Below are 26,082 nucleotides of genomic sequence, written 5' to 3' on the forward strand. Positions count from 1 at the left end.
ATAACCAGGTCCTTTTCTAGTCCTAAAAATGAGATAATATTCTAGTTGGAAAAAAAAAACAGTCTGTACTTGAAATTTGAGGGGGGAAAGGGGAGAAAAARAAAWTAAACAAAAGGAAAAAGCATTTCCCCTGTTTACTTAATGTCTCAGAGCCAAATAGGTCTCATCCTCCTGTCATTTACTCATACAATAATTTCACAGAAACTGGATTTTGGGGTGGAAAGACTATTTGTGAGGAATAGGGAAAGAAAGGATACTTGCCTGTGCTAATAGAAACTATCCTCAAGCTTTATTTTCCCAAGGGAGGAAGAGGCTGTTAGAGACACATGCTTACTCTACCTGTGAGTAAGAAGCAGAAGGGGCCATACCTGAATGCCCTTCTGGACACCGTTGTTCTCCCACGTTGTGCAACCACGGACTCACCTGCCTGTGCTGTTTTTAGCTTCTGCTATAGATAGACCTAGCCTCTCAAAGGCACATCCATTCTCCTCAGCACCATCCACTCATTTACTAAAAGCAGACTTCCTGCAAATCCTGCTCCTCAAAAGCCAAGCGAGTGCTCCAGAAGATAATTCAGCTTCAGCATTTATGGACAGCAAAGGGTCCTTGAGCAGCAAGGGGATGATTAGCTGCCGCCAAATCCTGCCGGTTTTAARCTTCCAATCTCCTGCCTCTGCCAGCACAGGTCTTAGTAAAATTGTTGCATGAGTTAMTTTTTTACCTCCATCCTCTCAGAGATAATCAGGTCCTTTCCTAGTCCAAAAAAGGAGATAATTATTCTAGTTGGAAAAAAAAATCTGCCATTTAGATTTTAAAGTCTAAAATTGATTGAGTAACRAAATGAAGTTCAGTCTGTACTTGAAATTTGAGGGGAAAAAAGGAAAAAAGCTGCCTGCACTTTGTGCTTCAGTCAAGGGCCTGAAGGAAACCTRGACAAATGGAAATTCCCAGTTGATGCTTCCTTTCTTTACATCTTTCCCCCTTAGGTTTTAGGAATTACAGGCTACACATATATTTGCACAAAGGTTGATACTGTAAGTAATCATCTAGATTTGATTCTGTCTCAGTGTCTGATGCATCACTTTTTTAAGCTTTAGTTTYGTTAACCACACAGGTCTTCTGTCAAGTTTTTTTCAAGGCAGAAATAGTGTAACAGCAATATTACATGCAGTTAAGTTCGCAGTACAGGAAACTATCAAAAAATATAAACCTCTAATTTTAAAATCAGTCTCCCTTGGGTTGAGACTAAGAATGAGAAGGTTGTGCTGAAGTGCAAAGTTACAAGAAAGTGAAAACAATTGTGTGAAAGATTGCACAGCTGTTTATTTTTTTAGCATAGACTAGACCATAAAAATCTTGCACACAGTACCAAAAGGTTCCAGTTAGGAGCAACAACCTACTCAGCCTATCCTTTGAAACAGCAAAAGCCCCAGAGGCATCAAGCACTGTAAAGCCCTGAAGCTCGTTCAGTAAAGGAATGAGTAAATCCTTTGTTCTTCTCCAGTTCTTTCAGTTCTCATGGATACATCTAAGGCTTTATGCCACCTGAACTTCAACGATGTTGCCAATGCTGTAATTCCACCAGTGGCTGAGCAATCTTGGAGTAAACATGCCAAATGGCTTCTGTGTGAATCTTGTGTGATTGCTCAGCCTCAGATATGCTGGGTGAACCACATGAAAAYGACTTTGAGCTGTGGGATCTCCCCCATATCCCTGAAGTTCAAAAGCACCTCACAATCARATTTTTTCAAAGCAGTGCAGTTGCATCCAGAGAAGAGTGTATGGGAACTCACCTCCATGTCTTCTAAAGCATAGTTATGGTACTACCTTCTGCAAAGACAGACTCCCCATTTCAACCAGAGTTTCTTGCCCCTCTCCATACTTCCTTTAGCCTTGACTCCCTTTTTGCTCACTTCGCCTGAAAGTTCATTCTGCAGATCCTTGCATGGGAGCCCTGGTCCCTTCTGCCTCGCTGCCACAAGGACCAGCATGATCAAAACTCAGCAGCTGGGGAGGAGGTAAGCAGACAGCTTTTCTCCCTGCTRCCCACTGACTTGACTTTCTCATAGGTATATAACATGCAATATTCCCATGTTGGAGCACAGGCAAGTTAAAAATTATTCCATCACAAGGATACTACTTCATATTCATTGTGGTCTTCTCCATTTTCATAGTCACACTGCTCAAGATTAAAATATATCAAGACCTGTACAATGGTCAAAAAAGCTTTAGACACCTTTGCCCTCCCTTACCATAAAGGATGGGAGGAAACCTAGATGCTGGCATAATCAGTCTATACAGGCACAGTAAACCATGTAGTACAGGTACAGCTAGYGGCCTAAGGAAGTTATTCTGAAATGGCTTAAAATGAGATTTATCAGGGTTTGGGGCCAGCTCTTGCCCTTGTTCAGAAGTATTAAGTGAATTATCCCTCYGAGAGGAACAAAAAGTATTCCTTTAATATATGCATTTAAGAACCTATTTTTTGCCTATTTCACAAGACTGGTCTATGCATTTGAGCTTTCCAATATCTTGCCCTTGAGTGAGCCATAATTTATAAAAATTCCTATTTGTGTTGGGCAAGAAAGGGAAGAGGACCCTGGGAACCAAAGGCTGCAACCCTGAGAGCTGAAAGTATTTGGGTGATGGTTTGCAACAGATAGCTTATCTTAAACATTAGATTTCCTTCCCTAAGTGTATAGAAAATTATTTAAGACWTTAGAAAAAGGTGTTAAATACAGCACTAAATAGCTCTCCTATTTAAAAGCCATCTTTCCCCCCAAAACGGTGGCTTATAGACCAAGAATTCAACATAGGACTCCTCTTCAGTGCAAGTTTAGGATTTACCAACCCATTCTCCTATTTCCCTTGTGAGAGAGCTCCACATTGTGGGARGAACGTGCACAGGAGCAACCAAAACATGGGATGCTGAGAAGAAAAAGCATTACCCAAAATTTACTCTCCTATTTCATTAATCAGTTTTTCATGGTAAGCATGTCAGAAGAATACTCTAATCTTTTTTTCTTTTCAAGGTGATAGACTYATGATAACAACATTGTTTCATCCTAGTCTTCCCAAGCGTTTTAGATGAGGCACAGAAATGGGGCAGTAGAGAGCCATCCAAGTTCAACCAACTATTTAAACACAGACCCAGCTAAGCTGATGGTAAGTTTAGATGTCTTGGAACCATAGGATCAGCATCCAGGAACAGCTAAATCTGAAGCTAGTAAATGTGTTCATCTTGCTGAAGCAATTATTTACATAGAAAGTGCATGTACCAGAATTTTCTATGTTGTCATTTTCTATGCTGCCACTTCATTTAGTTATTCAATCCATTTTAGATTTTAAAATCTAAATGGCAGGCTTACCTCTATTATTTTTAAGAAAAGTTAATAAAGTAGGCATTGCCTATTAGTTATCTAAAATGCAGGATATGAGAAACAGAATGCCATGACCTTTAAAAATGAAGTTGCTTGGTACCATAAAATTTCATTTGTATGCCACGATTGGRTGACATTTTGTTGTGCCAATTTTGTACCTGGCAAAAACTTCAATTAAAAAAAAAATTCTTCCACCCTGATAGTGACAGTGATCAGCCTGTAACAATTTTTTCTCATGAGGCCAAATTCTGCTACCCCTAGGTGGCATACAATTTTTAATGTCAGAATTACCTCCTCTCACTGCCATTGCTGACCTACACATTTTCTTGCTGGTTTTGAGTCTTGCTTCTTTGCAGTTGCCAATCTAAAACACGTTTTCCTACTCACACTCTTTTCCTTCCTTTACTGTTGGAAAGCCACCCATCATTTCTTTCACTATCTTTAATCTTTCATGTTTATTCTCCATGGAAATTTAGCAAGTGATAACTCTCCCTCATTCCCACTCTGACACTGCARCTTGGGGTCCTTCTCCTTGTCCCTTCATTGCATATTTAGATGCTGAAAAACAGAYACTGAGGCAGCATCTTACAAATAAGACGAAGTTTTAACAACAGAAAATGCTTCTACAGGTAAGATTTGCCTCTTGGGCTGCTTAAACCAGAAAGTCAATATAATGTTTTCTCCCTCTCAAAGGATGAGAACTTAAAAGGTATCCCCAGATCAGGTGGCTTTCACAGCTGTTCAGTAGCCAGTACTGTAGAGCAGCAATAGGGACCCCATCCTTCCCACCCCGGGCAATGGAGTGGTAGAGCTTCCACCAACACAGTGGCCTTTCTCACCTCTTCCTCCTGTCTGCATCCTGTCTCTGTGATGAGGAGTGAAGCTGSAGTGACACCTGCCTTTGTGGACTCCTCTTCTTGGGAGGTAGTGAGTAGGACGTGGCAGAGATCCTCCAGGTGTCCAGGTGTGTCCTTTCGGGTGCAGCAATCACCACTGCTGAGCAAYTGGTACCTGTTGAATGGGATCCTGGGCAGGCAGTAAAGATTMGCTGCATCTGACTGGCAAATTTCCATGTCCTGAGGTTTTGCATCAGTCCATGATGATATCAACAAGAAAGGCCCTCAGACTCCATAAAGAGTCATATCAAATCTAACACTGTAATAAAAAGAATATGGTATAGATAATCTTACGGCAGGTCTCTAATCCACAAACAGCACACTGTGCAGCCCCTGTCCATGGCAAAGGTTACACCATTTCCATGTGGAATTTCTGTGTAAGAAAATAACTGTATTCATTATTTCTACCAACAAACAGAAAGAAYGCTCACGTGAGAATTTCTTGCTGAACTGCTGGATAAGGACAAGGACAAACAGGTGGTGGGAGTTGTTGCAGGGAGCTGACCAAGGTTGTCCAGCAGCCAGGGAATATGTGGCACACAGCACAAGCCTGAAGGCCACCCTGCCTCATAGCAGTCTCTTTCCGGACTCCTATCCTTCTTGTACAGGTTCAGTGATTCATMGGTTTATGATGCAGTATTGCTATATCAGCATACCCTTTCACTAGAGTGCCCAATTAAAATTGCATGGGAAGGCTAAATTTGGGTATTTCTTGTCTGAAACACCATTTTAAATGTAATTTATGTTTAACCCACATGAGCCACCTGAACTGTCCAGACTTTAAACTGACTGACAATAAAAAAARTAGTTAAGCTGCCAATTCACTTCTGCAAGTATTTCTTATACTGTCAAAAAATAGTTTCACAGCAAGGATTTTGTTAATTTAATCCTAGCATACAGGTATGGGATAACAGATAATGATTACTGTTGCATAAAGTTGAATAATCTATCTTGATATCCCATTTCCTCTGCATTTCAATGTAGGAATCCTATTGCAGCAATATTGAAGTGTGTGGCTGGAAAGGAGATAGAAAGCACAAAGTTTCACCCTTTCAAAAACATCAGTCATTGGAACACAGATAAGAAACCAAAAATACTTAGAAGAGTAGAATAGGAGAAAAGTTTGAAGTTTGAAAAAAAAATCCAAGAACAAAAATCCACTAAAAAAAACCACCAGAGACAGAACACTGGAAGTTCAGACGAGGAGAGGGACATTGTCAACATTTGAATGATAAGCGAAGACCAGCAGCCAAAATTACAGTTCTCCCAGCTATTAGGTTTTTTTTTTATGAACGATGCAGATTGCAGTTCTTGTCATGTGATGACAGGAGATAGACCTAAGGCTCCCTCTGTTGGAAGGAGCACCTCCGAGCACCACCCCAAAGGACAGCAGGAGCTTAACAATAACGGTGCACTCACTGCAACATTTACACCCAAGTCCCTGCTAGGCAAGTCTGACGGGCTGGACAACTGCCAGGAGGGGACAGAGGAATGGGGGGATGATACCTATCATTTCTTCAGAGTGAACATCTGTTCTCACAGGTTCCCTAGCTTTTTCCATGGGAGACAGACAGAYACTAGCACAATTCGGCCCCTACAGAGACATTTCCTGCGACAAAGGAGAACCCCTGTCACATATGCACAGTGGCATTTGGGAATTCAAATGTTGTCATGCTATTCTGGAATGCGGAGAAGCGCCACTTCCTCCTCTGCAGCGTGGGAGAAGATGCACCGAGCCAGCAGTCCTCAGATTGCTTTTCTACATCCCCCTCACCAYAAGTATGTTCTGGATTTTGGATGCTCTTCCCACGTAAGAGTTGCTTTTGGTTTGGATGGATGCAGGGTGAGCGCTGGCTGGGGTGTGGCAGGGAAGATGGAAAGGAGGGGGCAGAGGGAAAAGAGGACAAAGGAGTTCCTGAMAGCCAGGCTGARAAAGGACTCAGGAGAAAGCTGTAACCACTGCAAGCCACAGAGCCAAACCAGGACCCTGAGTGGGACAAGGAGACAATAGAARGAAGGCTTTTCCCTGCAGCTCCCAAAATCCACAGATTGACTCAGACAYACTTATTGGTGCTGCCTGTCTCCTCAACCAGAAGGCACCTTTTAAGCACTCTGCTCCTAYGGCATTTTCTTGCTTTCCTCCCTCCCCTGCTTATCTTTCAGCAGCTCCCTGGGAAGAAGCCATCCTCCCTCACTAGGAAATGTACTCCCCAGATTGCTAACAGAGCTACAATTATCAGTTTGAAAATAGCTGYGCTAATATGCCATATCCTCTCCAAAGATCATAAACAGTAGCCCACAGCCCAGCATCCAATTAATTAATTAATATGTGTGGCTTTACTGAAGAAAATTGTTGTCAGTGAGAAAAGCAGGCAAGATTAGAAAAGCACACATAAACCAAAACAAAACACATACTGAAAAAAAAAAGGAAGTGAAAGTGTTGACTCATACTCTTTATTAAYTCAAGGTCTCAAGAGAACAGTGCTGATGTGAAAGTTCGAAAACTGGGGAAAGAAACCTCAGAAGGCAGGTAAAAGGCAACAGCTCATCAAAACAGAGGATTATCCTGCTCCAAGTAGCAGGAAAGACTGATGTTTTCCCACATGACTGACAACAATRTGGCCAAGAACATGTTGCCCTGGGGTGCTGAGGCTCACCTGCCAGACATGTTAGGCCTATTTATCCCCACGGGTTAGACCTAGCTCCCTTCTGTGTGCATGCATCAAGGAATAATTGCTGGGTACCACAAAACCTGTGTGCTCCTGCTTGCAACCCTCTATGCATGGAAAAAGATGTCCAAACATTAGTGAACMAGTGATAAAGAAGACTCATGGTCCAGACATTCAGGACACACATAAATGTGCCACTTTCATCTCACCACACTGCCRTTCGTAGGTCCACTTGCCCAGCTTAAATACTGAGAAGAGCCCAATTCTGAACCTCAGAGCCTAACAGTGATGCATTCATTTCACTTTCTGATCAGCAAGTGTTCGCATGTATTTGCTTTAAGCACTACTGCAAATAGCAGGCTGTTTTCTTACTTGAGAGAAAAAAATTTCCATCCACTTCATCTCAGCATGGGGGTCATTTCTGCCACTGTGCAGTGGTAGCCCACCTTCTAGCACCAAGGCAAGCCATGGCTCTGATTCTGCTATTATTGTTCGTCTCATTTAGATCATTTTATAACCTTTTGCTTTTTCAGGAGAGGGAACTCTAAGAGCCATGGTTGAAAGCCTTCCCTGCTCTAACCTGGCAGATGTTTCTGCACCTGTCATTGTCCCTGAGTTTAGAGGGGGGCTGAAAAAGTCGGGGGAGAGGGAGGGGGAAGGGGAGAACAAAACAAATAAACAGACAAACCCATGATTTATTTAAGGTCCCAAAGAGGGAAGTCTCCCAAATATTAATTTTGGGGGTTGGCAACACTGAAGTCAGCCAAACAGAGTCCAAAAGAAACATTAAGGTAGAGAATTATTCTTTTTCAGCTACTGTCTAAATCACAGACAGGAAGGAGCTTCAGGCACTCCTGTTGTTCTACTGCTGAAGTAGCAATTATCTTATCTCCCTTTCATAGTGCTATTATGCAGACAGCTCATTTGAAGGAAAGATGTCCTGAAATAAAAGATTTAAAAATACTCTTTTGTTCACTGGTTTCTTTTTAATAGTGTTGTTTTGTTCTATTTCCTTTTTAAGTGGCATTTATTTGACAAAGGAACCTCATAATTTCATTGAATTTAAGATTAGATCATTAAACCTGAGACACTATTATTTGTTAYAGTCATCCATGACTCTCTACCACAAGATCTCATTTCAGCAGTGGTTATCACTAAAACCATAATTAAAATACTCTTAATCAGTAAAACTAGAGACAGTAACATGTACATCAAAGACCACTTTATCTCTCTGCAGTCTATACATAGGAAGACTTGCCCTGAAGGTTGATGCTACCTGCAATATTTGCTGGACATCTCACATAGCTGGTAAATGTTTYTAGGCACTTCAAAGTTAGTGATAGCTAACACAGGGGCTCCTGTTCTCCAAGCCCATTCTAAGAGTTTAGCATCCAATACCTTTTATGCAAAAGTCAGTTGATGTCAGGGTGCCAGTAATCACAATCTCCATGTATCCTGGATAAATATAACACTCTGACAACTGTCAGTAGACACTCAGTGAGAGGGACCAAACCCTTTGGAGTAAGTATTTGAGGAAAAAATATTATGAAATGAATCGTTAACACAGATGTATGTCAAAGAGACCCTCAGATACAAAAATAGAAGAGCTGAAATAAGAGGAAACTCAGTAATTCAGCTGTCCCACATCCCTTGTATCTCATCTGCTAAGGACAAGAAACATGACTTCTAATTTCACCTAGGCTAGTCATCATTCCTGTCACTGCTTTGCATAAACTCAGACCAAAGTCATCCCAAAGATTTTAGTCATCAATAACATCCCATTTATGTTAGAATCCATAATGTACAACAAGGCATTAATATTGACTTATCACATAAGAGGTTCTTTAACTACTATGAAAAATTACTTTTTAGCACAGACATTGACCRGATTTAGAGAAGATAAATAAATTTCCCTAGAAGGTGGCAATACCATTCTGATATTGCCTTAGGTCTTAATGTCACATTTAATGCAAATAAATATAGYCTTGTCTTATTAAAAGGTGCAGATCAGCATGTGCAATGGTTGTGGCACAACATCTGTTGGGCACAGTGAAATTAACCTCATGCCAAATGGTTTCCTTCCAGCTYAGGTCAAAACCTACGACAGCTGCCTTTCATTACAACTCTTAAACCAGATGTTTTAAATATTAAACTCTGTTTTAAATATTAAATACTGTCCTGGTTTCTGCTGGGATAGAGTTAATTGTCTTTCAAGTAGCTGGTATAGTGTTGGGTTTTGAATTTAGTATGAGAATAGTGTTGGCAACACAAAAGATTTTAGTTCTTGCTAACTAGTGTTGATTTTAGAGTCAAGGAATTTTCAGTTTCTCGTGTACTGACAGTAAGAAGGCTGGAATGGCACCAGAATTTGTGTAGGGATACAGATGGGACAGCTGCCCTAAAGTGGCCAAAGGGCAACATGCTCAGCAAATAAACTGTTGGGGAGAGCTGGCCCAGAGTCACCACTCTGGAAGTGACCGGGCATTGGTCAGTGAGAGGTGAACAATTGCATAATTATCATCATTATCATCATCATCATCATCATCATCATCATCATCATCATCATCATTTTCTTCCTTTTCTGTCTCATTAAACTGTCTTTATCCCAGCCCATGAGTTTTCTCACTTTTACTCTTCTGATTCTCTTTCCCACCCCAGCTATGTGCCTCTTAGTTGCTGGATGGGGTTAAACCATAACAAACACTAAATACTGTGTCTGCAGCTGCCCTGATGTGTAGCAGATTATAGAAAGCCTCCTTCCACCATGCACTGTCTGGTAGCCTCCCTTTAGAAACAGTTTGCATCAGCCCATCATCATTTCTTCAGCTGTTTAAGGACATTAGCTGGGAATCCCAGCATCTCAGCATTGCTCTCCCTGAGCAGACAGACTGCTCCTTTGTGCTCTCAGATTCAATGGTGAGTGGGGCTGCAGATGTAGCTTTGCTGCTRGGAAGGTGGATATTTAGTAAATAGAACATATTACTATGGTGGCATACTGTAAACACCTGGAACTGAATAACTGTGTTCAAGCAGTACAATGGCTTTACCTTTTGCAAATGCATGGTCTGTTGAAAGKGAAGCTTCAAGAGGAAAGTAGTTAAATAGGGGCCATTTTCATGGTACCCTATTGTTTGATTTTAAGAAAAAAAATTGCAGTTCAGATACATTGCAATGCATTTTCAGTTTTCCAACAATATTGAACACTGAAACCGCATTCAAAAGCATCCACATAAAAATAAAATTTATCATGACATTCCAGCTTTGGAGTACAGGATGTACTGAAGGGTACAAAGACTGATCTTGAGCAGGCAGCTGACTGTAATRTTCCCTGAGGTGTTTGCTAGAAAAGATGTTTTGCTGAAGAATAAGGTAGTAGAAAATCCATACTTAGAACTACCCAGCAAGTCTGACAAGTGAGTTTACTGATTAATAGGAGTGCCTTCAATGTTCCTCACTTGAGAAAATTTTAATTCTTCTAGGATCCAAGGTATACCCTAAAATGTAGTCTTAATTCATGGAATTCAGCAACTGGCTAACTTAAGAGGAAGAGATTTCCACCACAGGTGATTCAATGATTACTACATATTATTTAGGTATGCAGCTTATGAAGCAACAAAGATCACCATGTCAAAGCTTAAAATAACATACAGACAACATCTGTAAGTCTGAAACATGGGTTAGAACTCCCTTTAGCTCAAACAGAAGATTCATATGTCTGCAACAGACAATGTATGGGAAAGACAAGCAAATTCTGCACATGAAAGATTGTAATAAAGCTGGGGGAACTTTAGGATGATTGTGCCTTGGAAGAGCTGGCCTTGGAAGTCCAGCTCTAAAGGTTCATACTATAATACTAGTGTGTGCTGGGCTTTCACCACACTCCTAATAAAGGAGGGAAAGGAGCTGCATATACATTATATTATAATATTATATATTATACTTATCACATTAAGACTGTGTATTCAACTTCTTTAAATCAGCATGGAAAAGTATGTCCTGGTCAGAGTTTGCAATTAATGTAGGTGAACTATAGCATCTGCTACAAGATTAACTGGGAAATCTTTGCCTTCTTCTGTGATCCCTAGTCACAGAGGATTCTGGAAGCTTTTGCAGAGCAAATGTGAGCAGACATGATGTTAATTAATGTGGATTCTCTGCAGCATGATCATGCACACACATCAGAACTAGYTGTCTAACTTCTGCCTGCTGCACAAAGGACAGATTCTCTCTGAAGAGATCTGTTTTCCTTGCAGAAAAGCTGAAATGGTATTGTCTGTTTGCAGCAGTCTTGCCATATCTCCCATGTCAATAATCCAAAATCAGTCTTGGACCACCTCTGAAGGAAGGACGCTGAAGTTCTCCAAACCCCCAGAATTATGTGTGGCCACTGCCATTTAGCAGAGTTGTTTTCCATGGGCAAAAGTGGCAGCAAGCCTCCATTACTCATTCAGACAAGGCTTTTAGCACCRTACTTCACTAGCAAACTCCTTCGCATCAACCTTGGACCCTTTAAAAATTGAACCCACCCCTCACTTTTTTCCACTTAAGACTGCCCTGAATCGTGTTGATTTGCAGCCTGTTGTCCTGTCCTTGAAAAGAGCTGGTACATCAAGGGATACCTTAGTTCTTGTAACCCATAGGACAAAGAGGCCACAGACGCTCGTGTGAGCTCATTATTGCATACAGGATATAAGGCAGCATTTCATTGCAGTCTCGGACAATCAAATTCAGACATCAAGGCTGAGCTTAATTTTTAGTTCCAGCTCCAGAGGAGCCACTCTTGTGAGTGTGTCCACTGTCAACAGTGTAGTARAGCTTAGCACTACAATTTCTTTCACAAAGATCACTGCAGACCTTAAAAGCCTGAATATGGGCCCATAGACTCAATGAAGTCCTTGATAATAGAATAGAAAGCCAAAAAGCTGACAGGACCCATCTTTGCAGAGCAAAATCTTTCAGGAGGCTTCCATTCATTCTCTCATCCATAGATGTGGATCCCCATAGCAAATCAAGGGCTGGACTACAACAAAGGTTCAAGTTCGCTTCCTCGTCAAAGCAGGACCATACATACCACTGATACCCCACTTACACCAAAACCACTTTTTATACTCCAGGCAACTGATCTAGACTCCCTAAAAAGGACTTTTAAGTCTTTTTCAGGCCTAGGTTCAGTGGACCATTACACAAGTCTTCTAATAATTGTCCTTACCTTACTGCCTTTGGTTCTCAAGAGCTGGCAAAGTACGATTGCCACTGTCTTCTTGCTGTTTAGTTTGCAGTCTCAGTTCCTACTGCTTCAGTGGCTGGCACAGTGGATCTTTATAATGCTTCTGCCAAGGAGATTTACTGCTGTTGCTTCAGGGTCTGATAGAGGTGTTGGTAAACTTCCACCCTGCTCTCCCAGCTCTTTTATAAGGAGTTTCAGATTATCTTCTGCGCTCAGTTACTGTATTCTCAGTCTATGCCAGATACAGAATTATCTGATTTTCCTCTGGCCTCAATAAAACAGCCCAGCAACTGCTTTAATTTTAAAAAAAAAAATCTTTTTCACACATAAACCAAACGTAACAGAGGAACCCAAGTCATTACAGAGGAAGCAATACACTCTTTTATATCAGGCACAAGTGTTTCTCTTCCCTCTAAAATCAGGGGAAAAAACATCCTAATCAGAAAAGATCCATTGCCCCTGCAATAAAATGGTATAACCTCTACCAATTTTGCTCACTCACTTCTAACATCAATTTAACTCCATCACTCATCCCTTCCATTGACAAGAGTTCTACAAAAGTCTAATAAATACTTCTACCTCTTGRCTGACTCTAAACACACATGCTAATGGAGGAGAGAGGAGTTTATTGGAGTAAATGCAGTGTAAATCTGAGCTTCCTCCTATGCAATTTGTGTGTTCATGAGACATCAAGCTAATATGACATCAGTAATACTGAGCATTGCAAGGTCCAAGCCAAATTAACCTAAAATGTGCTGTTTTGCAATACATGATGACACAGTTTGGGCAGGATGAATGATGCTATCACAATGAAACTCAGCCCCAGAAGACTAGATGGACCTAAGGAGTTTRTATGTGGTATACATGTCATAGTTTTTAAAGGGTCATCTAATTTCCATTCAACTAATGATAACAGGTRTTTCATTGAGGTACTTTCATGTCTTGATCCAAATTGGTCATAAACTTAATAATGCAGATAGCAGGTGAATTCAGGCTTTGTTTTTCAAGATATTTGCAAATTTAATATCTATCAGTGCTGTGCTTATTATTTTAGTCTATGACTAATCCTTAGGAACACTACACCTATTATATGGCAAGTGCAATAGTAACTAACTGAATAAGGCAGAATAAGTATATTTAGAATTACCTATYCAAATACATACTTCAGAAAGGCAAATATGAGTAGATTTATAAGTAAGATATTAAAATGACATGGCTAGAGTGAAATAAATTGTTCCCTTGAGATCTCTGGTACCTGTTTTTGTCTTGGTTCAACCACACCAGAGAGATTTTGAGTATAAAAATTGGCCAGGTTTGAGCTGTGTTTAGAAACTTGCCTGATAACTAGATGCAAAGGCTGTTAAATATATAGCATTTTCCACTGTGCAAGCATAAATTATTTCCTGTAATATTTTTTTCTGTACATGTTACTAGGCTGTATATAGATCAGAAATGGATATTTATAATTAGCCTGTATTTGTCTTCACCTCTATCTTTGTTTCCAAGGGTTGCTATGGACAACTGTTCTTCCACCTCCCGTGTTCTCATTTTGCAGGTCCTGTGAGTCTCACAAGGATGAATCCTCTCTTSCATCTCATTCAGTATTGATAAACGACCTGATGAAACAATCTAGGTGAACATATGGGCACCACTGCAGTATTATATATCTTGCTATTAAACCTTAACAAAATCATATCACAGCATTCCTGTGCCTTCATAGGAGAGCTGCCTCAAGTAGTGTAGGCAAACCAAAAAATATGCAGACATTAAATATTTATAGGAATTTGCCTCTTCTCTAAACTTGTATTTCCGGGGAATGCTAAAATATATGCCAAGAACCATGCCCAATTGTTAAAAATTACAAAAAGGTCCACTTTCATTTATGTTAAGCCAGGATACTCTAACTCATTTCCTGAGGTGGATGTTGCCACAGGAATCCATTATGGATTGATTTATTTCAACATATATCTGGAAATGGTAACAACTGCAGTGAGATACCTGCTACAAAATATTTCTGCTGARCAAGGAAGATTGCTTTCAGCTCAGCACTTGATCTTTGGGAGACTAAGTTCCTCAGAGAGAGATCAGTGGCCCAGCTGTATTGCTGTAGAGGGATCTCCAGCCTTTCTCTGTGATGGCAGGATGGCTTATGTTCTGCCCTCCCAGAACCTGTAAGATGCTGAATGATAGCTGAGAGAGGAGGTTCATAAATTTGAGTGTCTGACCTTGCCCTGTGCCATTAGAAGAGAGTGAACTTTTCCCCGGAAATTAATGTAGGTTCTGGCATTTAYTGCTGGAGTGATTATGGGTCCCACAATTTTCAGGCAATGTGCATGACTCCTGGCAGAGGCCAAGCTTTCCCAGTGTGTAGCCGCACAGGGCCCTGCTGATWGTCCAGCTCTGCCCTGACATCGACCTGGCCGGGAGCAGGGTGGATGGAGCCGCAGCTCCAGATCACGGTGGGGCTGTAATGGCAACCTTGATCCCCGCCTGGCCCTGCCGTCGCAACACCCCACGTTTTCGGGGGGACCAAAAAGGGCAGCCGACAGGAATTTTTAAAACCTCACGGGAAAGCGAGAGCGCTGCTCCCACGCCAGAAACACTGGCCCGGCGGGACTCGTCCGTCCTGCAGACCACAGCCCTCCGCACGTCTCCTCGCATCCCTCTTTCTTTCCGCATCTTTTTGCCCCGCTGTGATCCCCCTCTCCTCCCACATCCCTCTGCACATCTCTCCACACCGCCCTGCTCTCCGCATCCCCCTGCACRTCGTCCCGCGCCCCCCGCCCATGGACGCTCCCGCCCGGCATCCCCTCAGGCGGGGACCCCCGGTGGCGGCACGGGGCCGCCTCTGCCGCGCGGTGCGGCCACGGAGCCGTGACGTCACGCCGCCGTCGGGGCTCAGCTGCCGCTCTATGACGTCACCCCGCTGCCATCCCCGGCGGGACGGGCGCCAGGAGCCGCGGCTGCCGCCGGTCCCCGCCCGGAGCCGCCCCCGGCGCGGTGCAGCGCAGCGCAGGGCGGGTCCCGGCGCAGAGCCGCTGCCGGGAGCGCTGGGCCCGGGCAGCCGCGGCGCCTGCAGCTCTCGGCGGGGCCATGCGGACGGCGGTCGGTGCGGCAGCGGGCGAGGGGGCGGCGCAGAGCCCCGGCCCCGCCGCCGTGTCGCTGGGCTTGAGCGTGGCCGTGGTCTCCAGCCTGGTGAACGGCTCCACCTTCGTCCTGCAGAAGAAGGGGATCGTGCGGGCCCGCGGGAGAGGTAGGGGCCCGGCGCTGCGGTGGCGGCGGGCGGGAGCGACCCTCCCGGGGCTTGCCGGCCTGCCCGCCGCACCCCGCGAACCCCGGTAGGCTCCCAGGTGTGCGGGGCGTCGCCCCCGGCACCGTGCCGGCCGGATCCCCCCGCCCGGGGCACCCCGCTCCCCCTCGCCCCGCAGCCCTTCCCCGCGCTGCGGCGGCGGCCGGCCCGGAGCGAAGGGCAGCAGGCGCGGGGGCTGCCATGGAGCCGGGACAAGGGCGGGCGGGCACCACAGCCTGTGTCGGGGGTGGCCGTGTCGTCTGGAGCGAGGGACGCTTTCCCGGTGTCTGGACGCGGGGAACCGGCTTCAGTTTGTCACCTTAAACRTGTTTGATATCGGAGGTCCCTGACTCGATCGAGGCGCAAGGGAGGTGATAAATGAGGCGGCCGGTGAGGGTCAGTCAGGATGTGTTAGCGATGGAGAGCGGCGAGGGGCTGTTAACATGCGCATCAGCAGCAGCTTCTCGATGTATGGTCAGCGCGGTGGTCTGTCACTCTGTAACACAGCACTGGGGACCCGTGTGATGTATGCTCTTCTGTCCATACGCAGGTTGTTCTTTTCTCATGTACTCGTGGGACTTCACTGCCAGTTTCTGTGGCTTAGCTAGTTTCTTGCCGTGATCAGCACCAGCACATCTTGTCGCTTGTTTATTCCGGCTCTTCTACAGACACACACGACAAGTTGCATCAGTCACATGGTGATTTCTGCTTCTTGAGAAAAAAGACAGACCAGTATCAAAATTATGAAATAATTTCTTATATTTTTCATATTGAAATCCCATGCCTCATTATTATTTCCTGAGGTGAACATAATCAGGAACCGACTRTGCTGTCTATAGACAGTTTAGCCAAAACAAAGTTGTAAATTCACAAGTGTGAAGATCCTTCTATATTTTTAATTTATTTGGTTTTACTGTCATGCGTTTATGTAAGGGGAAGGTTATAAACACAGGTCTCATGAGACCTTTGAATTGTGTTACTGTGGTCAATAGCCATTTGTTTTTGTATGTGATGGTGTCTGTGTATGAGCATGTGTCCATAGATTCTAGGAACTCTTTCTTACGAAAAGTCMTTTTTAGGGACCAGGACGTGCATGGTATTTTCTCTATATACATTGCACGTATGTAAATGTGTGCATATATGTACATATTCAAATAATATACAAATAAATATTTGTACTCGAGACGGTTAGTGTTCAAGCAGCAGTGCATTTCCAGTGCCTGCTGCATCTAATATGTTCAGGGTGAATGCAGTGGAGCAAAGCAAGCTTGGAACTATGTTACTGCCACCTGGCAGCCTGATCTAAAAAGTTTGTTTTGCTTTTTCTACAATGACCTTACAGTTAAGGGCATCAGACAAACTTTTGTTTYGCAAGCATAGTCCCCCTTTCCCTCCAAGATGGCTGTAACTCATTTTTATTGTCCAGAGAGATCACATTTTCATCATGAATACAAATCTATTTTTTTTTGTGAGGGAAACAATGAGAAAACACAAGAGAAAGAAACACTTTTGCATMCCAAGGCAGATGGAAGAAGTTTCCATTTTGAGTCCACTTACTCCTGAAGAGCTTTCAGTGGAGCACTGGGTTAAGTGAGTGGTGGGCGTGTGCCTGCTTTCTCAGTGTTAGCAGCTGTAAAACTTCCTGTTTTGAAGTTATTACTTGTGTTTGTGCATCTTGCTGAGCATTTCATAGCATGTTCTTTTGGMATGCTCAGTGAGGAGGCATCCAGAAAAATACCCCAGGTTTCTCTGTCTTTCACATTTTGAAGCAGTGGGCTTCTGCCTTGACTCCAGCAGYTGGAGCTGTGAGTCTGAGATGGCCAGTGTCAGATGATGTCTTTTTTCCATTGTCTTCAGCAGGTGTTGTATAATTAACAAGGAGGCACTTCAAGTCTCTTCTGTCATCTCTGTTGAATCAATAATATAGTATTGATGTAATTAGCCATCCTTGTCTAGTTAGAAACAGCAGTGGGTGACAAATATTTTGCAAAGTTACCTTGCTTGAGTCAATATTTTCTATAATTTCTGCCCCCAACAGTGTTTTTTATTTTAAATGCAGTAATAAAAGTCTAAAAAATTACTACGCCCACTCTAAAGCTGGCCGTTGTCATTAGTTGTTTTTCATCTCTTTTCAATTGTATGAAAAGTGAKATTTCCAAGCACTTAATACTTTACATGTCTGCAGAGTTAGTGACTGCGTTTTTCTTTCATTTGGGATTTCAGAGTAGGTATAATATTGCCTACTGCTCCAGTGGCTTTTGGGAGGGCATCTTGCCAAATGAATGCAGAGCTGTATTGCTAGAAGGAGGAGCAAAATACAGGAGCAGAACATGATGCCAAGGTTGTGCTCAGAGAAGGCCATGCTTTAGTTTAGGAATGGTCATGAGCATTGATGTTCTACAGAAGCAGGACTTAGGTGGTGCCCAGGTTCCACCTGTGCACTTCCCAAGGCAAGAACTTATAGTCTGACAGTGAAAATAATCACCCTCCAGTCTGGGAGGCRCTAAGGACAATACAGAGTATTTACTCCTCTCTGAAATGGGGCACCATGTCAGAAATTCAGAAGCTTCAGTTGTAGCACTTTCCAATGTTTAAATGCAGGAGGATCAGGCGATACTATGGTCCTGCCAAATTTGTGTGCCAAAACAATTTCTCTGTTACAATTTTTCTGATACAATTTCATTGAGGTTGTATTAGCAAACTAAGATGAGCCAAATCATGTTCTGTTTCCATAGGTTTCCAGTTCTCCTATAAGTGGTTCTAATTCATATGTTTAAATCCCTCAAGCATTTGGTGACATTTTGGAAGCTTTTCTGCACAATGCTGCATTAGTGTCACATAGGTACTTCAAACTGGAAACCAGAATTTCTGACTAATACATTGTCTTACTTGGAAACATAAACCAAATCCAACATTGTTCTCTCCTTTTTTTTTAATCTCACATTAAGTTGCCTTGAAGAATAGGGTTAAGATGAAGGTCCTTAATAACTTGAGATTTGTTGTTTTATAGTTCCAATATTGCGATTTCATATTTTTCTAATACGTTTTCCTATACTTCCAGGTACTTCGTACTTAACTGATATAGTATGGTGGTCTGGCACTATTGCAAGTAAGTATCTTAGAAGGTTTGAATTTTCTTTTATAGAGAACTTTGCTTCAATGGTGATATGAGACATCAGGAAATCTGTGTTTTCATCTTGAATCTCACACTCACTTGTCATGAAATTCCCATTCCTAGAAATATTCCACTTCTGGTGAACTCTTGCTGTGGCTACCACGTCTGGTGGTGTTTGCAGAGGCAAAGAGCTGGGACAAACATGAGTCAGACATCTTTCCACATTTCCAAACCGTTTGGTACTTGCAGCCCTYGGCAGCCCCACACTGCTCTGACTCTGGGTTCCTGCATGGTTTGTGTCTCTGCATTACACTGGGTGGCTCATTTTTTAATAAAAGTCAAAGCTGAGTTAAAAATTGTCGCTCTGCACAAAAGGGCTCATTGAGCACATGTTATGTTTTAGATCAGAAAGCATTTAACCAGACTCAATTAAAAAAAGACTCTTTTGGTTTCTAGTTCAATAGATACAGTTTCAGTTTTGCTTTTAATCTGCAAGATTAATGTGAGGCCTTCTGTGGTGCTGATATGAGATCAGTGTAATTTTACCCTTAATATCTTCGTAAACTCTGCTCGCACCAAGTTCATTCTCTGATGTGAATCTGGAGCATGGGGAGCAACAAGCTTTCTCCTCTTACATACATCAGCCCTAGTTCTACCCACAAGCTTAGAATTATACCCCACTTCTAGACTCTAATCCAGTCTTTTGTGAAGTATTTGGAAAAGTTCTGATGCTATTTCTTTGAAGTATATGAGTTCAGTTGTCCCCCTGGTTTTGTGGCAGCAAGGTAAGTCTCTGATTTTTGTTTTTTTGTTGTCCTAAAACTATGCAAAAGGAATGAAAACTGATAGATCCCATTGGAGGACTAAGTTCACAGCAAGTGTAGAAGCCGACAGAGCTTCAGAGGAAAGTCCTCAGCTAATTTAACCTGTGTTGAAGTAGTTCTTTGTCAGCTTCCTCCTCTGATAGGATCAGTACTGCCTAAGTAGAATTACATCTATGCATCAGTCACTGTTGTTTATCACTCATGAGACTCTCACCTGTAATCTCTGAGCAGAAGGAGTTAAAATAAGGGAGGTTTTATTACACAACTTATCTTGGTGAATCAGAGAAAACAATTTCATGCTTAAAAGAGCTGACTGAATTGAATGAAGGCAAAACAGCTGAAGGGAATGGTATCATTTGGCTTTTTCCCAGTAGCTAGATGCAGGTATTTCAAAACAAAACCTCAGTAGCTTTACTGGAGGGACCAAGCAAGAAGAATTGCTTGTGGATATTACAAACTCAGAATGGAAACACAGTCATAAACAGCAATGGCAAGGSCCAGGTAGGCACGTGTGGGATGCAGAGAAAGGTGCTATTTGGGGAAAGGTATTGGGGAATTAGCAATATCCTCAGTTATCTGGGTGAAATTATAGCAGCTGACACCATTTTCTCAAGCAGAGAATTTGGAATTTGGATGACTAACAAAACCCACATAAACTCTATCAACTTGTTCTCATGGTATTTGTTCAGATGGTGAATAAGTGTTTCTGTGTTGGCATGCTGACTCAGCATAATGCTGCCCAACCGTTTGGGGGCCCTGGGATCCACTGGATTACTGAAGACTTCAGAGGAAGGGCTGCAGATTCTGCTAAGGCACTTTTCCTTACTCTRTAGTCAAAAGAGTGATTGCAGCATGTGTACAGGTATTTCAATGAGCATTAAACTAATTAATTGGCTAATTAATTAGTTTCAGTGCAGGTATTGATAGCAGTGTAGATATGGCTGGTTCTTATAGTGAAAACATCTGCATTAGTGTTTTATTGCAGGTGGGGAATATACTTGTGAAGTGAAACTCCTATTTGTCATCACAGGTTTAGCATTATTTCACATTTCATAGCAGGCTTSGAACTCCTGAACTGATCTTTAAAATGAAACAAGGTTGAAAGAAGAATTCTAGGAACATAATGCATGTGAGCTGCAAAAAGACTTTAACTTGGTGGGATCAGGCTGAAGTTAGTCTGAAATAAACCCCCTGACATACCTGCAGGAGTCTTGTATGTCTCTTTGTTAATGGAGACATGCCAGTCTGCATCAAGCTTTGTATTGCAAGGATATTGGTATCTGTTTATCAAGTTTAAAGCTTGGTGTGCCTTCCAGAACTGAAGTAATGACTTACAGCAGTGATGTATCTGATGAGGAATTTATGTTCAGAGAGGGCTGGGAAGGTTGGCAGCAAAGGTCCTCAGCACCAGGGAGATAGTAACAATTACTGAGTATTAATACTTAATACTCAGTATGAATTAGTCCTGGTGGAGAAATTATGGTCCATTTGTGGTGGTAAGGGACTATTACTCCATGGTGATGAGGAAAACTTCYAGTAAGTTCAGTTGCCTTACAACATGTTCCATTTGACTGAAGCTTGAGAGACCTAATTTATGGATAGATGCTGGTGCCATCTGTTAAGAGTTCTTCCAAGAGAAAGTTAAGACACCTGACCTCCAAARAAAGCAACCTTTTATCAGAGTAATTTGGAAATGTATGCAATCTGCAGAAAAGCAGAGTGCCAGCTGTGCACCTTTCTCCATCCARGATTTGCCCCAATGCCTTCAGGTGCCTCGAAGATAATGCCACAGTTGCCGCATATATCTCAAAACAGCCTGAGGCTGATAACSGAGTTACTCTGTTCCTAGGGGCAGGGAGACCACCACTGTCTCTTGTGTCTTAGAAATGCTGCTCATCAACCTCTCTGGCTCACTCCTGCATACAGAGAAAGCCTCAGTGAATTTCATTAGTATAATTTTGCCATACTCTGCAGTTTTACAAGTTCGTTTGTCTCCTTCATATTTCCTGTAGGTTACACAGGTCTTCAGCTCTACTGATAATGTGAGCTAAATTGGTAAATTAATTAAYGTTTGCACAGCGCTTTGCAGATGTAAATAATAGGATGATGGTAACGACATTTGATAGTTGAGGGCAGTGCCAGCCTGAGCATAAAGACATCTTGGATTCTTGAAATGTTTTTAAATGCTGATAATGGCTTTTAACAGCAACTGGAAATTTGAGCTGTATGTAATTTGTGCTCAATCTCAAGCTTCTTGCCAGTTACTGCAGACCCTGTAACTATGCAAGTATGTTGACCTATTATAAACTTGCCAGTGCTTGCAGAAACATCCAGCTTTTATTTTTTGAAACTGTTATCACAGCTGCGATGTGCAATAGTGTGGTGTATCTTGGAATTTGCTTTTATTGGAGGGAAGAAGAATAAGGTTGAGGCTGTTACTGTGGTTTGTCAAACATGTTCTTTTTACAGTGGTCTGGAATGACTTAGGACGTTACATAGCGGTGTGAAAATTTGATGTAGAGTATTGAAGAGCCCTTATGCATGTGCTTAGTATTTCATTAGAAGATTTCTGAGCACTGTCCTTATTTCCCTCACCCAAAAGTAACACTGCTGTTAGGAACTGTAATCAAATACATCTGTTTTATATGAATGCACATTCTCAAGATGAAACAATGGATTATATGTATACTTTTACCCCTCCTCATACAAATATTTGAGTGTAATACTGAGATATTTGAGTATAATCCATGAGCGTTCCTAATTCATAGTCTTATTTATGTTTAACTTAGAGAAGTTATGAATGAGATTATTTACACTGCCCACTTAGATACTCTTGTGTGCCTAATATAAATCCTGTATTAAGAAATACAAAAAAGCAATAGCAGAATTCCAGCCCTTTTGTTTAAGTGCAAAATTAATAGAACTAAGCAAATTGTAACATCTGTTTTCCAGTTAAGTCAGTCTTTCCCAAACAGTATTGGGCAAGTTTTGATTAGTTATTTTTACAAAGGAGTTTAAAGGCTTATTTTTGGTTCTCTTGACAGTGGCACTGGGTCAAATAGGGAATTTCTTGGCGTATACTGCAGTCCCAACTGTGCTAGTGACGCCCTTGGGAGCTCTTGGCGTTCCATTTGGGTAAGAGTTTGCTTTCCTTGTTGTTATCTGGATGTTTTTACTACTTAATAAAATATCAGATGGACTCAGTGCTCACTGGAAGTCCACTGAAAATATCAGGCTTATGGCTGTTCATGATGTGTTATAATGTCACTTATTCCTGTTTTCCCCAGGAAAGCTGGGCTGGAGGGAGGCAGTGGTGAAGAAGGGTTTTCCTGAGTATCTTCTGCTTTAGCTATCACTATGATTTGGAACAGATAAACCTTTTTTTTGTACCTTCAGTGTGGTTGTTCTGGACTCTTCTACCTATTCTCTTGTTCACAGTTCCCTTACCATGTGGATCTTTCCTTTTGTCTCAGTCTTTCTCTACCCCACTGTCCACRGCCCGGTCTGTTTATTGGTGCTGATTTTCATTGCATTGGATTTGGCCCTATTCCTGAAGCAAGGGAGACCCTTGCATATGCATGCCCCCAGCTTCTTAAAAGTTTAGTTTGTGGGAGGCACAGAAAAGGCAGTAAGTTTAAGGAGCTTAATATGCGATTAATGTTTTGTGAATAGCTGAACTACAGTTGTGGGGCTAGTGCAGTGAAAAAGCACAACTCTTCAAAAACAAAGCTGTGCATTGCCTCGAGATTTTTCTATTRCCTGCTGAATTGTGGCTCTAGTTCCATCACTATGAAGCACACTAATGGTGCTCTATTTACAACCTATTGTTTTATCCTAGGCTACATATTTTTGCATACTTTAGTCAGCTACATGTCTGAGCTGAGCCCTGGGATCTTTGTAACCAAGGCCACTTTTATCTCATGACTGCCTAGCACCTACAAAAGGGGGTTTTGTGACAGCTCACCAGTTCAGCTATGGGTGGATGTCTGCCTTGGGGGTCAGATGTCTGGTTTGGGAGGTTTTGGTTGTTTGGAGTTTTGTTTTTTGAGGGTCATATGGTTTTGTTTTTTGGGGTGTTGTGGCTAGGAGTTTTGTTGGGGTTTGTATCTTGTTTTGTTGTGTTGTTTTGTGTTTTTTCCCTRGGGTTAGATGTCAAGGATTGAGTAAACCTGCAAATGGATGAATCCTTCCTAAGTGAGAAATAAATATTGACATTTGATTGTATTCCTATAAAAGGGAAATTCATATGGCACAGCACTGTTAGAACATTATTAACAGGATGTAGTCAAATGTTTATTTTTCTTYCTCTTTGTCAAAGGTCCATCTTAGCTTCTTACTTGCTGAAAGAGAAACTGAACATTCTTGGCAAGCTGGGATGTTTGCTGAGCTGCGCTGGGTCTGTTGTTCTCATCATCCATTCCCCGAAGTCTGAGAGTGTAACGACTCAGGCTGAGCTTGAAGAGAAGCTTACAAATCCAGGTAGTTTGTTTTTTCATTAATTCATAATGATTTTCTGAGGTTGAGCAGGAGCACGCTTGAGGAAGAGACTTACCACTTCTACCAGGTAGGCACATTGACTTTTGAAGAAATCATGACATGACAGAAGCAAATCTGTACAGGTTTTCTGTGAGAAAACTATGCCCTGCTCTACTTAGAACTTGTCATATTTATTGAGTCACGTGTGCAGAAAGGACAATGTGGGTACTTTTAAAAACATTATCCTGATCAGCAAGCTCAGAACAATGACTAGTTGAACTTGTAATAAATTTTATAACATTATGAAAAAGTCTATCTTGCTATTTAGAGATGACAAGTATAAATCTAGGATCTCAATTTAAGTTGGTTTATACAAAACAAAAAATTCTGACTTTCTTCTCTCCTTCAAATCTCCGTTTTTTTAATTAAAAGTTTATACTAAACACCAGTTAAGTTTCCAGATTTCTTTGCACAATAAAGGTATGTAGAAATAGGCTGTTGAGACAGAGCAGGCATTTCAGCATATTTCTCACCAGCTTCTGGAAGACATACTGGTGCTAATATGTTCCAGGCCCAGTTTTRTTTTTCTTGCTTAAGAGCTAAGCTGCCAACTATTGTTTTTCTTTTATTTGTTTTAAGTGAGAGAAACTCAAACCTAATCACATCAGCTATTCAAAAAATCTGCAAAGAAAGAAAAGAAAACAAATGCCTTGGTGTAAGTTTGCCATTTAAATCTGAACAAAGTGAATTGGTTATATATTTCTTTAAAACTGTAAAGCATGACATGTTTTTCACTAATCTTATCTGTGTACTGATGGTGTAATGTAAATGATATGGCCTCATGTTTGTTCTAACAGCCTCTACTCATCTTGCTCACCTTAATGGGATCTAACTTTATGTTTAAGCTCTTTGCTGGATCCACACACTGTACCTTAACGAACYGTTTATGAATGAGGTGTTATCCCTCTATCTGTCATAGAAGACTTTAAGGAGTATAGTCCTGATGGAAAAAAAGAATAAGATTTTAAAAAGCCATCTGAAATCCACTTCAAATGTGCAACAGGTTGTCATTTCCTACRTGACTATCTGTTTTGCCCAAAGAACATGACAACATCATCAGTCATGAATGCCAGTATTTCTGGAATCTAAGTGATTTGGATCTGTATTCAATAGTAAATCTTAATTGTGATGTATACCTGAAGTTCACTGATAGGACATGATTTGCCTGCTAAAATCCTTAGAAGACCAAGAGTTCTCACCTTGCTATTTTYTTGTTTTCTTTTTGTTTTCCAGTTTTCGTGGGTTATCTCTGCATAGTGCTGCTAATGCTTCTCCTGCTTATCTTCTGGATAGCTCCAGCTCATGGACCTACTAATATCATGGTTTACATCAGTATTTGTTCTCTGTTGGGCAGTTTCACTGTTCCCAGCACAAAAGGCATTGGGCTGGCTGCTCAAGATATCTTTCACAATAACCCATCAAGTCAAAGGGCTCTATACCTCTGTCTGGTACTTCTGGCAGTATTAGGATGTAGCATTATCATTCAATTCAGATACATCAATAAGGCACTGGAGTGTTTTGACTCCTCTGTGTTTGGTGCCATCTACTACGTTGTGTTTACCACCCTAGTCCTGCTGGCTTCAGCCATCCTTTTCAGGGAATGGAGTAATGTAGGAGTCATAGATTTTTTGGGAATGGCTTGTGGGTTTACCACAGTATCTATTGGAATTGTTCTTATACAAGTCTTCAAGGAATTCAACTTCAATATTGGAGATTTAAACAAACCTAACATGAAGACAGATTAAAATATTTTTGAGGGGAAACTGGATGGCTCAGGGAAGGATGCAGAGCTGTTCATTTCTAGGTCATTGTTTCAAGTAGGTTTCAGGTTGGTAACTGCCCTCTGACAATTTGGTGGCCTWTGTGAAATAAATTGGAGGCCTCCATCCAGTTTCAAAGCAACAGCTGTCCATGTAACCCAGTCAACACAATAAATTATCTTAATTGGAACTTCTGATTGAGTCAGCATAGAGACTGATGTATTTCCTCACTGTAAAAGGTAGTCCATCAGAAAAGCTCTGACTATTCTAACAGACCTGTATTTTGTCTTTGGTACCATTTCTGTGGGCAAAGGACATCAGTTTCTAATGCACTCAGTCTGATACCTTTCATCATAAGTGATGTATACCTTAAAATGGGGGGGGGG

At 41.8% G+C, this 26,082-nt stretch overlaps 1 protein-coding gene across 1 annotated transcript; it reads left to right on the forward strand.

The window, feature by feature from the left end:
- The first annotated feature begins 15,084 nt into the window (after positions 1-15,084).
- Positions 15,085-26,076, forward strand: NIPA1 (NIPA magnesium transporter 1). Its single transcript, XM_057368096.1, is given in 7 exon segments — positions 15,085-15,109; positions 15,112-15,170; positions 15,173-15,425; positions 18,523-18,570; positions 22,445-22,535; positions 23,719-23,879; positions 25,170-26,076. Coding segments are annotated over 7 exon segments (1,149 nt in total). The 3' UTR covers positions 25,682-26,076.
- Positions 26,077-26,082: the final 6 nt, after the last annotated feature.

The sequence above is a fragment of the Malurus melanocephalus genome, unplaced genomic scaffold, assembly GCF_030028575.1.
Source record: "Malurus melanocephalus ecotype Western Australia unplaced genomic scaffold, MMel_1.1 scaffold_88, whole genome shotgun sequence".
NCBI classification, from domain to species: Eukaryota; Metazoa; Chordata; class Aves; order Passeriformes; family Maluridae; genus Malurus; species Malurus melanocephalus.